Source organism: Chiloscyllium plagiosum, unplaced genomic scaffold (assembly GCF_037043375.1).
Source record: "Chiloscyllium plagiosum isolate Xiang-an unplaced genomic scaffold, Cpla_swu_hap1 HiC_scaffold_3, whole genome shotgun sequence".
NCBI lineage: Eukaryota > Metazoa > Chordata > Chondrichthyes > Orectolobiformes > Hemiscylliidae > Chiloscyllium > Chiloscyllium plagiosum.
This window is the reverse complement of record NW_028270141.1, coordinates 64,672,767-64,688,498: the sequence shown is the minus strand read 5'-3', so window position 1 is coordinate 64,688,498 and position 15,732 is coordinate 64,672,767. Positions and strand designations below refer to the sequence as shown.

General features: G+C 43.5%; 1 protein-coding gene across 13 annotated transcripts in view; it reads left to right on the top strand.

The window, feature by feature from the left end:
* Positions 1-15,732, top strand: part of supt3h (SPT3 homolog, SAGA and STAGA complex component) — a 469,942-nt gene that overhangs the window by 401,018 nt on the left and 53,192 nt on the right. For 8 of the 13 annotated variants that reach the window (XM_087979840.1, XM_087979885.1, XM_087979893.1 and 5 more), the window contains one exon: positions 7,854-7,937. The exons of the other annotated variants lie outside the window; for them this stretch is intronic. In XM_087979840.1, coding sequence (XP_087835966.1) covers positions 7,854-7,937 — 84 coding nt within the window. The remainder of the gene's footprint in view (positions 1-7,853; positions 7,938-15,732) is intronic. 13 annotated transcript variants of the gene reach the window in all.

Sequence of the window (15,732 nt, the reverse complement as noted above, 5' to 3'; positions counted from 1 at the left end):
TGTGAGAGTGTGTTAGTGGGGTCACCTGTAGGGTGACATGAACCCAAAGTCCTGGTTGAGGCCATCTCCATTGGTATCAAACTTGGCTATCAGCCTCTGCTCAACCACTTTGCATTATTGCCTGTCCCGAAGTCACCTTGGAGAATGGTCACCTGAAGGTCCGAGGTCAAATGTCCCAGACCACTGAATTGCTCTCTGACTGGGAGGGAGCACTCCTGTCGTTTAATTGTTGTGCAGTGTCCATTCATCCATTGCCATAGCCTCTACTCGGTCTCGCCATGTATGTGACAGGTACTCATGTGACTCGGCCAACGTTGTCTATCTCATACGCTGCTGGCAAGGATGCCCTGGGGAATGGTACATTGGTGAGACCGAGCAGAGGCTACAGCAAGGGATGAATGGCCACTGCACAACAATCACCAGCCAGGGGTGTTCCGTCCCAGTCGGAGAACACTTCAGTGGATCCAGGACATTCAACCTTGGACCTTCGGGTGACCATCCTCCAAGGCAGAGTTCGGGACAGGCAATAATGCAAAGTGCCTGAGCAGAGGCTGATAACCATGGGGATGGCCTCATCAAGGATCTTGGGTTCATATCGCCCTAAAGGTGACCCCACTAACACACACACAGGCGGACAGACACACATACACTCATAGACAGACAAACACTCCGACAGACACACACACATACTAACTCCTGCAGATGCTCTCATACACAAGCTCTTTCTCTTACGCTCACACATACACTCCCACACTCACACATACACTCCCACACTCACACATACACTCCCACACTCACACATGCCCCTCTCACAGGCTTTACCCCTTTACACTCACATACTTACACCCACACATCTCATAAACACTCCTTACCCCACCCCCACTACATGCACACACACACACATATAGGTTTGTGAGGTGAATTTGTACTTGCACAATGACATTTTATTTTGCTCAAAAACTGCATGAATCCCTGTAAGATTCTGTAAATCCCTTTCTTAGATTAGAATCCGTCTGAACATTGGGGCACAGGCAGCCTCACACAGGGCCCCTCACGCCTTCAATGCATTATCTGGGTAAACATGGCACCTATTTGTTCAAGTTCACTTGAGAATGTAACTTTAAGAAAGTTCTGGAAATTACATATGAAAGAACTGAAACCAACATGCCCATTCTAAAAGATGAGAGACTTAACAAACAATCCAGGTCTTTTTCAATATATAATTTCAGTTACATCACACTGTAAATGTTTGCGATAAATCCCGTGTCTTACCACCTTATACTTCACAACCACCTGATGAAAGAGCAACACTCCAAAAGCTAGTGCTTACAAATATATCTAGAAGAATACAGCGCAGTACAGGCCTTTTGGCCCTCGATGTTGCGCCGATCCAAGCCCACCTATACTAACCCACTATCCTCCATATACCTATCCAATGCCCGCTTAAATGTCCATAAAGAGGGAGAGTCCACCACTGCTACTGGCAGGGCATTCCATGAACTTACGACTCGCTGAGTGAAGAACCTACCCCTAACTTCAGTCCTATATCTACCCCCCCTTAATTTAAAGCTATGCCCCCTTGTAATACCCGACTCCATACGCGGGAAAAGGTTCACACTGTCAACCCTATCTAACCCCCTAATCATCTTGTACACCTCAATCAAGTCACCCCTAAACCTTCTTTTCTCTAATGAAAACAGCCCCAAGTGTCTCAGTCTTTCCTCATACGATCTTCCTTCCATACCAGGCAACATCCTGGTAAACCTCCTCTGCACCCGTTCCGGTCCCTCCACATCCTTCCTATAGTATGGCGACCAAAACTGCACACAATACTCCAGATGCGGCCGCACCAGAGTCTTATACAACTGCATCATGACCTCAGGACTCTGGAACTCAATTCCTCTACCAATAAAAGCCAGTACGCCATATGCCTTCCTCACCGCACTATTTACCTGGGTGGCAACTTTCAGAGATCTGTGTACATGGACACCAAGATCCCTCTGCTCATCCACACTACCAAGTATCCGACCATTAGCCCAGTACCCCATCTTTTTGTTATTCTTCCCAAAGTGAATCACCTCACACTTAGCTACATTGAATTCCATTTGCCACCTTTCTGCCCAGCTCTGCAGCTTCTCTATATCCTGCTGTAACCTGCCACATCCTTCCTCACTGTCAATAACTCCACCGACTTTTGTATCATCCGCAAACTTGCTCACCCAACCTTCTAACCCCTCTTCCAGGTCATTTATAAAAATGACAAACAGCAATGGTCCCAAAACAGATCCTTGCGGAACACCGCTAGTGACGGCACTCCATGAAGAAACTTTGCCATCAACTACTACCCTCTGTCTTCTTCCATCCAGCCAATTCCTAATCCAAACCTCCAACTCACCCTCAATGCCATATCTCCGTATTTTCTGCAGTAGCCTACCATGGGGAACCTTATCAAACGCCTTACTAAAATCCATATACACCACATCTACCGCTTTCCCCTCATCAACCTCCTTCGTCACCTTTTCAAAGAATTCAATAAGGTTTGTGAGGCACGACCTGCCCTTCACAAAACCATGCTGACTATCCTTGATCACATTATTCCTATCCAGATGTGCATAAATCCTATCCCTTACAATTCTCTCTAAGACTTTGCCCACAACAGAAGTGAGACTCACCGGCCTATAGTCACTAGGGTTATCCCTACTCCCCTTTTTGAACAAGGGAACCACATTTGCTATCCTCCAGTCTTCTGGCACTACTCCTGTAGACAAAGAGGACATAAAAATCAAGGCCAATGGCTCTGCAATCTCCTCCCTTGCTTCCCAGAGAATCCTAGGATAAATGCCATCAGGCCCAGGGGACTTATCTATTTTCACCTTTTCCAGGATTTCCAACACCTCTTCTCTACATACCTCAAAGCCATCCATTCTACTTATTTGTGTACTCAGTATTCACATCGACGACAATGCCCTGTTCCTGAGTAAATACTGAAGAAAAGTATTCATTCAGTGTCTCCCCAATCTCTTCCGCCTCCACACGCAACTTCCCACTACTATCCTTGACTGGACCTATTCCTACCCTAGTCATTCTTTTATTCCTAACATACCTATAGAAAGCCTTAGGGTTTTCCCTAATCCTATCGACTAAGGACCTTTCATGTCCCCTCCTTGCTGCTCTTAGCTCTCTCTTCAGGTCCTTCCTGGCTACCCTATAACTCTCAATCGCCCCAATTGAACCTTCACGTCTCATCTTGAGATAGGCTGCCCTCTTCCATTTAACAAGGGATTCCAATTCCTTATTAAACCACGGCTCCCTCGCACGACCCTTTCCTCCCTGCCTGACAGGTACATAATTATCAAGGACACTCAATAGTTGCTCCTTGAACAAGCTCCACATATCATTTACACTCTTGCCTTGGAGTCTACTTTTCCAAGCCACACATCCTAAGTCATGCCTCACCGCATCATAATTTCCCTGACCCCAGCTATAACTCTTGCCCTGTAGTACACACTTATCCCTCTCCATCACGAGAGTAAAAATCACCGAATTATGGTCACTATCCCCAAAGTGCTCACCTACCTCTAATTCTAACACCTGGCCTGGTTCGTTACCCAGAACCAAATCCAGTATGGCCTCACCTCTTGTTGGCCTGTCTACATATTGTGTCAGGAAACTCTCCTGCACACATTGAACAAACACTGACCCATCTAACGAACTTGAGCTATAGCTTTCCCAATCAATATCAGGAAAGTTAAAGTCCCCAATAACAACCACCCTATTACTGTCACTCATCTCCTGAATCACCTTCCCTATCCTTTCTTCAATGATTCTAGGACTATTAGGAGGCCTGTAAAAGACTCCTAACAGGGTGACCTCACCTTTCCTATTCCTAACCTCAGCCCAAACTACCTCAGATGGCAAGTCCTCATCCATCGTCCTTTCCACCACTGTAATACTATCTTTGACAAGCAATGCCACACCTCCCCCTCTTTTACCCCCACCTCTGACCCTACTAAAACATTTAAATCCTGGAACCTGCAACAGCCAATCCTGTCCCTGTTCTAGCCATGTCTCCGTAATAGCCACAACATCGAAGTCCCAGGTACCAACCCACGCTGCAAGTTCACCTACCTTATTTCGTATACTTCTTGCATTGAAGTATACACACTTCAAGCCACTTTCCTGTTTACAGGCACCCTCCTTTGAAATTGATGCCATGTTCCTAACCTCCCTACACTCCAGGCCCTGCACCCTGAAGCTACAATCTGGGTTCCCATGCCCCTGCAGAGTTAGTTTAAACCCCCCCGAAGAGCACTAGCAAACCTCCCCCCAAGGATACTGGTGCCCCTCAGGTTCAGGTGTAGACCATCCTGTTTATAGAGGTCCCACCGTCCCCAGAAAGAACCCCAGTTATCCAAAAACCGGAATCCCTCCCTCCTGCACCATCCCTGTAGCCACGCATTTAAGTGTTCTCTTTCCCTATTCCTCGAATCTCTATCACGTGGCACGGGTAACAAACCAGAGACAACAACTCTGTTCGTTCTAACTCTGAGCTTCCAACCTAGCTCCCTGAAAGCCTGTCTAACATCCTCGGCACTCCTCCTACCTATGTCGTTGGTGCCAATATGGACCACGACTTCGGGCTGCTCCTGGGAGGCAACATACCAAACGTGAGTCTCTCTCGTTCCCACAAAACCGCCTATCTGTGCCCCGAACTATCGAGTCTCCAATTACTACTGCTCTGCTCTTCTTCACCCTTCCCTTCTGAGTAACGGGGACAGGTTCCGTGCGAGAGACCTGAGCCCCGTTACTTACCCCTGGTAAGTCATCCCCCCCACAAGTATCCAAAACGGTATACTTGTTCTTGAGGGGAACGGCCGCAGGGGGTCCCTGCACTGGCTGCTTCCTCCCAGTCCCCCTCACTGTCACCCATCTATCTGCCATCTTTGGAGTTACTACTTCCCTATAACTCTGATCTATGACCCCTCTGCCTCCCGAATGATCCGAAGTTCATCCAACTCCAGCTCCAGTTCCCTAACACGGTCTTGGAGGAGCTGGAGATGGGTGCACTTCCTGCAAGTGTAATCGGCAGGGACATCGATGGCATCCCTCACCTCATACATGTTGCAGGAGGAACATTGCACTGCCTTCACTGCCATCCCTCTAAAGCTAACTTTTATTTAAAAAAAAACTGGGTCTAAAGAATACAACAAGCAAAATTCAGCACTTACCTACTTACCACAACAGATGTTATTATTAGGTTAGAGGAGGAGGGCGGGTGGGAGGCACTACCCGTGTAGTGCCTCGGGTTCCTCTCCTTCGCGCTTTTAAAGGGGGAAAAAACCTACCCAGGTAAGCTTACACGAACTGCTTCCGGGTCTCGGCTGCCCCTCTGGTCGTCATCACTTCCCCCTGGTGCTCCCGCTCTTTCTGTGAAGAGAGTGAAAGAGAAAAAAAAACACCGCTGCCCGCTACCGGTAAGTACTTTTAAAACCAAACGGTCTTACCTTCGCTGCTGCTCGCACTGGAAATGACCGACGGCTTCGAAGGGTGAGTATAAATACTCACCGCTTTCCTTCCCGGCTGCCCCTCTGGTCGTCGTCACTTCCCCCTGGTGCTCCCGCTCTTTCTGTGAAGAGAGAGTGAAAGAGAAAAAAAAACACCGCTGCCCGCTACCGGTAAGTACTTTTAAAACCAAACGGTCTTACCTTCGCTGCTGCTCGCACTGGAAATGACCGACGGCTTCGAAGGGTGAGTATAAATACTCACCGCTTTCCTTCCCGGCTGCCCCTCTGGTCGTCGTCACTTCCCCCTGGTGCTCCCGCTCTTTCTGTGAAGAGAGAGTGAAAGAGAAAAAAAAACACCGCTGCCCGCTACCGGTAAGTACTTTTAAAACCAAACGGTCTGTTGAACTATAACCTCGTGTTGTGAGATTTTTAACTTTGTTCACCCCAGTCCAACACCAGCACCTCCAAGTCCTCAAGATTGCTCAGCCTTTGGCTTTGATCTTAATGTCGTCATTGTCTACAGGAATAGTGCCAGAAAACTAGAGGATAGCAAATGTTGTTCTCTTGTTCAAGAAGGGGAGTAGAGACAACTCTGGAAATTAGAGACCTGTGAACCTTACTTTGGTTGTGGTTAAAGTGTTTGAAAGGGTTATAAGAGATAGGATTTATCATCATCTAGAGAGGAATATGTTGATTAGGAATAGTCAACATGGTTTTGTGAAGGGTAGGTCATCCTCACAAACCTTATTGAGTTCTTTGAGAAGGTGACCAAACTGGTGGATGAGAGTAAAGCGGTTGATGTGGTGTATATGGATTTCAGTAAAGCGTTTGATATGTTTCCCACAGTAGGATATTGCACAAAATACATGGGATTGAGGGTGAGTTAGCAGTTTGGATCAGAAATTGGCTAGCTGTGAGAAGACAAGAGGCTGGTGGCTAATCAGAAATATTCATCCTCGAGTTCAGTTACTAGTGGGGTACTGCAAGGATCTGTTTTGGATCCACTGTTGTTTGTCATTTATATAAATGACTTGGATGAGGGTATAGGAGGATGGGTTGGTAAATTTGTGGATGACACTAAGGTTGGTAGAGTGGCCAATGTGACAAAGAATGTTGTAGATTACAGAGAGATATAGATCAGCTGCAGAGCTGGGCTGAGAGGTGGCAAATGGAGTTTAATGCATAAAGTGTGAGGTGATTCACTTTGGAAGGAGTAACAGGAATTCAGAGTACTGGGCTAATGGTAAGATTGTTGGTAGTGTAGGAGAGTAGAGAGATCTGAGTGTCCAGGTACATAGATCCTTGAAAGTTGCTACCCAGGTTGATAGGGTTGTTAAGAAGGCATACAGGGTGGTAGCTTTTATTGATAGAGGGATTGAGTTTTGGAACCATGAGATCATACTGCAGCTGTACGACCACATTTGGAGTATTGCGTACAGTTCTGGTCACCATATTATAGGAAGAATGTGGAAGCTTTGGAAAGGGTTCAGAGGAGCTTTACTAGGATGTTGCCTGGTATGGAGGGAAGGTGTTATGAGGAAAGGCTGAGGTACTTGAGGCTGTTTTCGTGAGAGAGAAGGTCGAGAGGCAACTTAAGTGACACATACAAGATAATCAGAGGGTTAGATTGATTGGACAGTGATGGTGATGGCTAGCACGAGGGGACAGAGCTTTAAATTGAGGGGTGATAGATATAGGTCAGCTGTCAGAGGTAGCTTCTTCACTCAGAGAGTAGTATGTGCATGGAACACACTGCCTTCAACAGTCGTAGACTTGCCAACTTTAAGGGCATTTAAATGGTCATTGGATAGGCATATGGACAAGAATGGAATTGTGTAGGATAGGTGGGCTTCAGATTGGTTCCACAGGTCGGCGCAACATCGAGGGCCAAAGGGCCTGTACTGCGCTGTAATATTCTATGTTCTATGTTCTAAAAGCAGTTCAGCCAGTCCTATTACCACATTCTTTGCCTGTAGCCATGATTTGTTTACATTTGCTTTTTAAATTATTTAATTGTTTCTGCTTCCATCACTCTCAGGCCATGCATTTCAAATGCTAACCTGTTACTACATCAAAAAGTTCATCCTTATTTTGCTGATTGCTTTTTGGCAATGACGTCAAGTCTACATCCTTTGAGCATTAACCTTTCTGCCACCAGCAACAGTTTTTCTCTGTTTAGTCAGTGTGCACATTCAGAATTTTGAATACCTCTATCAAATGTCCGCTCAGCCTTCTCAAAGAAGAATGACTACAGGATCACATAACTGAACTCTATCTTCCCTGGAACCATTCTTATAAACTCCCTCTGAATCCTCTCTAATGCTTTCATTTCCTTCCTATGTTTTGCAGTGTTTAGCAAATCCTTTTGTCCAAATGAACAATATCAACTACATTTCCAACCTCTATGACTCGTCCAAAAGCTGTATCAATCTGGTTAGTACGCTTTGTCCTTATATTCATGTTGGTGTTCCCAAATTTAACAATTACTTGAATAAGTACATTTTTTTTGCTGAAGTATTTCCCACCACTAAAGTTAAACAGATTGGCCTGTAGTTGCTGAATTTACCCTTACATCCTTGTTTGAACATTCCTCCAGGCATCTGGCATCACATCTTTATCTTAAGATCAGTGGGTGATTAGACTGGTTTGATGCCAGAATCTCAGCAATTTCTTCTCCTCTTTTCTTCAGCATCCTATGATGTATCTTGTCTTTCCTTGGTGACCGATCAGTTTTTAGTGCAGCCAGCCTCTGATGCCTACTGTTTTTTAAGTTTTGAAGCTATCTAAATCTCACTTATTTTTTCACTAAGATTTAGTCAGCATCTTCTTCCTTGGTGAAGACAGATGCACATTGCACATTTAGTGCATCAGCCATGCTCTCTTTGTCATGTTTAAATCCTCTTTTAATCCCTGGCAGTCCCCAGCTTTCCTTACTATTTCTATGCGTATGGAAGTCTTCTACATTTTGGTTTTTGTTAGCTTCCAATCTTTTCTCATTCTTTCTGTCTTGGTCTCTTTGATTTTTTTTCTTTGTTCCCCTTTGAACTACTTAATTTGGCCTTCACTTGTATTACCAATCTTGCATTTTTGATGTGCCACCATTGGCTTCTTATTTTGTTCTGCTTTTCTGAATGCAGACATATATTCTGGCTTTGTTAATTTTGTATAGGATCAAGCTGGGCCATTTCCTTGAAGTGAAGTGTTTTCAAATCCCATATGGATGATAAAAATGCCAAAAATATGGTATATATATATATATATGGATAAATGCTATCAAACTTTCATTTTCCCATTTTCGGTTCTTTAGCAGCAGAAGTTCTTACTTTGAATAATGCTGTTATAATAATAGGATGTTTTGTTTCCCATTGAACTACTGGGCATAAAAATGTCACAAGACCAAATGAAAATTATTTGTCATTCTTATCTGTAAAATGTGAAGTTTTAGATGTAAATTGTGCCCAAATAAACAGGGAAGAAGATTTTCAAAATATATGTTGTGTTTATAGTTGCCACATATACTAATTGTCTGTTATTTGAATCCAATAATGTTTTCATAAAAATCAATAAATGCCTTTCCACTGAACAGTTCTGATTTAAGTCAAATATTGCTAAGTATAAAGCTACCAAAGAGCAAACAAAGTTTAAGTGGGGAAAAAGCTGCCAACATAAGTCCAATGGCAGATAAAAACTAACTTGCAAAAATATTTTGAAAGTGGAATCATTTAAACTGCCCTGATGATTTACATGATTTTGTAAATGCTTTCAGCCTACAACTTGTCTTCTCAAGTAAGTAGCCTTATATGGTGCGATAAGTGGTCTCCAACAAAATTGAGGCACAAGTTAATTAATTCACAACAACGTAATTGAAGTTATTCACCAAGTTGCAATTTTTATACATGAAATCATGCAACAATGCTTCCATCATAGGCTGTCCCATTTCTGATGTCTAGAACTTGATTTGTGTTAAATTCCAAAAAGAATTTGTCTACCTTTCCTAATATGAAGACTCAATTAGATAGTTGTCCACAACTCTCACGAGTGATTTATGTGGTTCTGAGAAGGATAGGATTCAAGTAAGTTTTGTTCCAAATGTCTGTTATGGACAGCAATCTCCGGATTGCAGCCTAAAGCAGCCATTTTCACTAATGTGAGAGTTTCAAAGGGAGGCTGAGCCATTCTTTCCATACTTAAATTCTGAGCTTTGAGGATATTTTGATTATCAACATGCATCAACATTATAGAAAAAATGCTACTTGCTTATTTGAAATTAGAAAGTCCCAAAAATAATTGCTACCATTATTCTATGTTCCTAAATTGCAATAAAATAGAAAAGTAGATCTTCATCTATCCACTCAATAGTTGACACCTCATGGGGTCCTGCTGTCAGGAACAGAGGAGCCTCAGCTCTTGAGCTGGTCCAACAGGTACGAGGTACTTGCTCCCTATGTGATTGAGCCAACTGACCACTACACCATGGTAAAGGAGGCCACTCAAGGTTGGGGAACTAAAAGATAAATGGTAGTTGTAGAGGATTCTATAATTAGGGGAATAGATAGTGCCATTTGTTAACAGGATCAAGAGTCCCACATGGTGTGTTGCCTGCCCGATGTTAGGGTAAGGGATATCTCTGATCAATTTGAAAGGATATTGGAGAGGGAGGGGACGGATCCAGTTGTTGTGGTTCATGCCGGATCAAACAACATAGACAAGACGAGGAAAGAGAACCTGTTCAGGAATTGTCAGGAGCTAGGAACCAAATTAAAGAACAGGTTCTCGAGTTAAAATCTCCAGATTACTGCCTGATCTACGTACACATTGGAATAGGGACAAGAATTAGGGAAGTAAACATGTGGTTAAAAGAGTGGTGTGCGAAAGAAGGGTTCCTTTTCATGAGTCACTGGCATCAGTATTGGAACAAGAGGGATTTTTACTACTGGGACGGTCTCCCCTGGAACCGAGCTGGGACCAATGTTCTTGCGAAAAGGGTAAATAGGCTGGTCAACTGGACTTTAAATTAGAAAGTGGGGGAAGGGAAGGGAAGGATAGAACTTCGCCCAGTGGGAAACAAAGCATCAGGTTAACATCTATAGGGCTGAATTCAAATGTGTGGAAAAATAAGAACAAAATGACAGAAGCAGAAATCAGGAGAAGTTATTAAAGTCTCCAGCACAGGCACAAATAGGATAGAGTGTTTGGAAAGGGTTAGCAATCAAACTTCAAGCACACTGGACAAACAAATGACAAAAGAGAGAGTTAATACAGGACTGAAGGTGCTATATCTGAATATGTTATATCTAAATGAATCTTAAGGAATAAGATAAATGAGCTTGTGGCGCATATTGAAATTGGCAGGTATGAAATGGCGGGCACCACAGAGGTGTAGCTGCAAGGGAATCAGGATCGGGAGCTGAATATCCAAGGATATACATCCTATCGAAATGATAAGCAAATGGGCAGAGGGGTTGGGTGGCCTTATTAATAAGGAATGAAGTTAAATAAGTATTAAGAAATGAAGTAGGGTCAGATGGTGTAGAATTGAGGAACCGCAAAGATTGAAAAAAATCATAGTTGGAGTTATATACAGGCCTCCAAACAGTGGTGAGGCGCTGGCGTGCAATATACATCAGGATGTAGAAAGGGTGTGTTAGAACGGCAAAGTTACAGGTTGGTAGTGGATTGCAAGTAAAGGAGTTTGTGGAATGTCTACGAAATGGCTTTTTGGAGTTGCTTGTGGTGGAACCTACTAGGGAACAGACAATACTGGGTTTAGTGTTGTGCATGGACGCAGACTCAATAAGGGAGCTTAAGGTGAAGGAACCCCGAGGAGGCAATGATCATAATCTGATTGAATTTAATCTGCAATTTGAGAGGGAGAAGATAGAATCAGATGTAACGGTATTACAGCTGAATAAAGGCAACTACAGAGGCATGAGGGAGGAGCTGGAGAGAATTGACTGCAAGAGGAGCCTAACAGGGAAGACAGTGGAACAGCAATGGCAGGTGTTTCCGGGAATAATTCAGGAGACACAGCAAAAATTCATCCATAGGAAAATGAAGCATGGTACAGGAAGGATGAGGCATCCATGGCTGACTAGAGAAGTCGGGGATAGCATAAAAGCAAAAGAGAAAGCATATAATGTGGAGAAGGACAATGGGAAACCAGAGAATTGAGAAGCTTACAACGACCAACGGAGGGCAAGAAAAAAAGAGAGCAAGAAGAAAAAAAAGAGGAAGAAGATTAAATATGAGGGTAAGCCAGCCAGTAATATAAAGGAAGACTGTAAGAATTTAGATATATAAAGGGCAAAAGAGAGGCTAAAGTAGACATTGTACTGCTGGAAAATGGTGCTGGAGAGATAACAGTGGGGGACAATGAAATGGCTGAGAAACTAAATAATTACTTTGCATCAGTCTTCATGGTGGACGACACAAGTAATATTCCAAAAATTCAAGAGAGTGAGGGGACAGAGCTGAATATAATGGCCATCACCAAGGAAAACGTGCTAGAAAATCTGAATGGTCTGAATGTGGATAAATAACCTGGACTACACCCCAGAGCTCTAAGACAGATAGCTGAAGAGATATTGAAGGTGTTAGTGGTGATCTTTCATGATTCACTAGAGTCAGGGACGGTCCCAGAGGACTGGAAAATTGCTAACCTGACACCCCTGTTTAAAAGGGGTGTAAGGCAAAATTATAGATCGATTATCCTGACCTCGGTATGTGGATAAGATTTTGGAGTCCATTGTGAAGGTTGAGATTTCTGAATACTTGGAAGTGGATGGTTAAGTAGGGCAAAATCAGCATGGTTTCATTGAGAGGCGGTCATGACTGACAAGTCTGCTAGCATTCTTTGAGGAGATGACAAGCAGATTAGACCAAGGAGAGCCAATGGATGTTATCTTCCTGGATTTCAAGAAGGCCTTTGACAAGGTGCCACAGAGAAGCTGCAGAGTAAGATAGGAGCCCATGGTGTTAGAGGCAAGGTGTCAGCACAGATAGAAAATTAGCTGTCCGGCAGAAAGCAGAGAGTGGGGATAAAAAGAGTCTTTCTCAGGATGGCAGCTGGTGACAAGTAATATTCTGCAAGTCTCAGTGTTGGGACCACAACTTATTACTTTATACATTGATGATCTAGATGAAAGAACTGAGGGCATTCTGGCTAAGATTGCAGGTGATACAAATATAGGGAGAGGCACCGGTAGTATTGAGGAGGCAGGAAGGCTGCAGAAAGATTGGACAGGTTAGGACTGTGGGCAAAGAATTGGCAGATGGAGTACAGCATGGGCAAATGTGAGATCATGCACTTTGGTAAGAAGAATAAAAGCATAGATTATTTTCTAAATGGGGAGAAGATTCAGAAGTCTAAAGTGCAGAAAGTAATTGGAAGTTCCAGTAGAGGATTCACTTGAGATAAACTTACAGATTGAGTCAATAGTTAGGAAGTCAAATGCAGTGTTGGCATTTATTTTGAGAGAACTTGAATATAAAACTAGGGATATACTTCTGAGGCTCTGTAAAGCTCTGGTCAGACCGCATTTGGAGTATTGTGTGCAGTTTTGAGCCCCATATCTGAGGAAGGATGTATTGACCTTGGAGTGTGTTCACAGGAGGTTCACGAGAATGGTCCCAGCAATGAAAAGCTTAACATTTGAGGAACATTTGAGGATTCTGGGTACATAAATGATGGAGTTTAGAAGAGGGGGAGGGATCTAAGTAAAATTTACAGAAAACTGAATGAATGGTCTAGACAGAGTGGATGGTGGGAAAATGTTTCTTTAGTAGGAAAGACTAGGACCCCAGGGCACAGTCTTAGAGTAAAGGGAAAACTTTTTAGAATGGAGATAAGGACAAACTTCTTGAGGATGTAGGTTTGCTCGCTGAGCTGGAAGGTTTGTTTTCTGACATTTCGTCACCATACTAGGTAACATTTTCAGTGAGCCTCCGGATGTAGGCTCACTGGTGGTGTGGCTCACTTTCTGTTTATATGTTTGGGTTTCCTTGGGTTGGTGATGTCATTTCCTGTGGTAACATTATTTCCTATGGTGATATAATTTTGTGTTCTTTTTCTCAGGGGGTGATAAATGGGATCCAAGTCAATGTGCTTGTTGATAGAGTTCCGGTTGGAATGCCATGCTTCTAGGAATTCTCATGCATGTCTCTGTTTGGCTTGTCCTAGGATGGATGTGTTGTCCCAGTCAACATATCCATCCATATGTAAGGATACTAGTGAGAGTGGGTCACGTCTTTTTGTGGCTAGTTGATGTTCATGTATCCTGTGGCTAGTTTTCTGCCTGTTTGTCCAATGTAGTCTCTGTTACAGTTCTTGAAAGGTATTTTGTAAATTACATTAGTTTTGCTTGTCTGTATAGCGTCTTTCAAGTTCATTAGCTGCTGTTTTAATGTGTTGCTGAGTTTGTGGGCTACCATGATGCCAAGGGGTCTGAGTAGTCTGGCAGTCATTTCCTAGATGTCTTTAATGTAAGGGAGATTTGCTAGGGTTTCTGGACGTGTTTTGTCTGCTTGTTTGGGTTTGTTGCTGAGAAATCAGTGGACTGTGTTAATTGGGTGCCCATTCTTTTTCAGTACACTGTATAGGTGATTTTCCTCTGCACTGCACTGTGTAGTGGCTCGTTGAAATAATGTTTCAATGCAGCTTTGTTTGTGAATGTTGGGATGATTGCTTCTGTAGTTCAATATTTGGTCCTTATGTGTTGTTTTCCGGTAAACGCTGGTTTGAAATTCCCCATTGGCTGTTCGCTCTATTGTGACGTCAATGAATGGCAGTTCGTTGTTGTTTTCCTCCTCTTTAGTGCATTTTATGCCAGTAAGGGTATTATTGATGGTCTTGAAGGTTTCCTCTAATTTGTTTTGCTTAGTGATGACAAAGGTGTCATCCACTTAGCGGATCCAAAGTTTGGGATATCTGATATCAGGGTTCTTAGCAGAGACAGTAATGTCGAGACTCGAGCAAACAGCTTTGCCAACCATCGAACCCAAACTTTGGGTCCGCTACCTTTGTCATCACTAAACGAAACAAATTAGAGGAAACCTTCAAGACCATCAATAATACCCTTACTGACATAAAGTTTACTAAAGAGGAGGAAAACAACAACAAACTGTCATTCCTAGTTGTCACAGTACAGCGAACAGCCAATGGGGAACTTCAAACCAGCATCTACAGGAAAACAACACATACAGACCAAATATTGAACTACAGAAGCAATCATCCCAACATCCACAAACGAAGCTGCATTAGAACATTATTTCAACAAGCCACCACACAGTGCAGCGCAGAGGAAAATCGCTTATACAATGTATTGAAAAAGAATGGGTACCCAATGAACACAGTCCACTGATTTCTCAGCAACAAACCCAAACAAGCAGACAAAACACGTCCAGAAACCCTAGCCAATCTCCCTTACATCAAAGATATCTCAGAGATGACTGCAAGGCTACTCAGACCCCTTGGCATCATGGTAGCCCACAAACCCACCAACACACTAAAACAGCAGCTAATGAATTTGAAAGACCCCATACAGACAACAGGCAAAACTAATGTCATTTACATAATACCTTTCAAGAAATGTAACAAACACTATATTGGACAACAGGCAGAAAACTAGCAACAAAAAGACATGACCCACTCTTACTCGTATCCTTACATATGGATGAGGAAGGACAACACTTCAACTGAGACAATGCATACATCCTAGGACAAGCCAAACATAGACACGCATGAGAATCCATTGAAGCATGGCATTCCAACTCTATCAACAAACACATTGACTTGGATTCCATTTACCACTCCCTGAGAAAAAGAACATTGAAATAATGTCACCACAGGAAACGACATCACCAACCCAAGGAAACCCAAACCTGAAGGTTCACTGAGGATGATTAGATTAGATTAGATTACATTACAGCGTGGAAACAGGCCCTTCGGCCCAACAAGTCCACACCGACCCGCCGAAGCGCAACCCACCCATGCCCTTACATTTACCCCTTACCTAACACTATGGGCAATTTAGCATGGCCAATTCACCTGACCTGCACATCTTTGTGACTGTGGGAGGAAACCGGAGCACCCAGAGGAAACCCACGCAGATACGGGGAGAATGTGCAAACTCCACACAGTCAGTCGCCTGAGGCGGGAATTGAACCCGGGTCTCAGGCGCTGTGAGGCAGCAGTGCTAACCACTGCCACCGTGCCGCCCTATGTTACCTA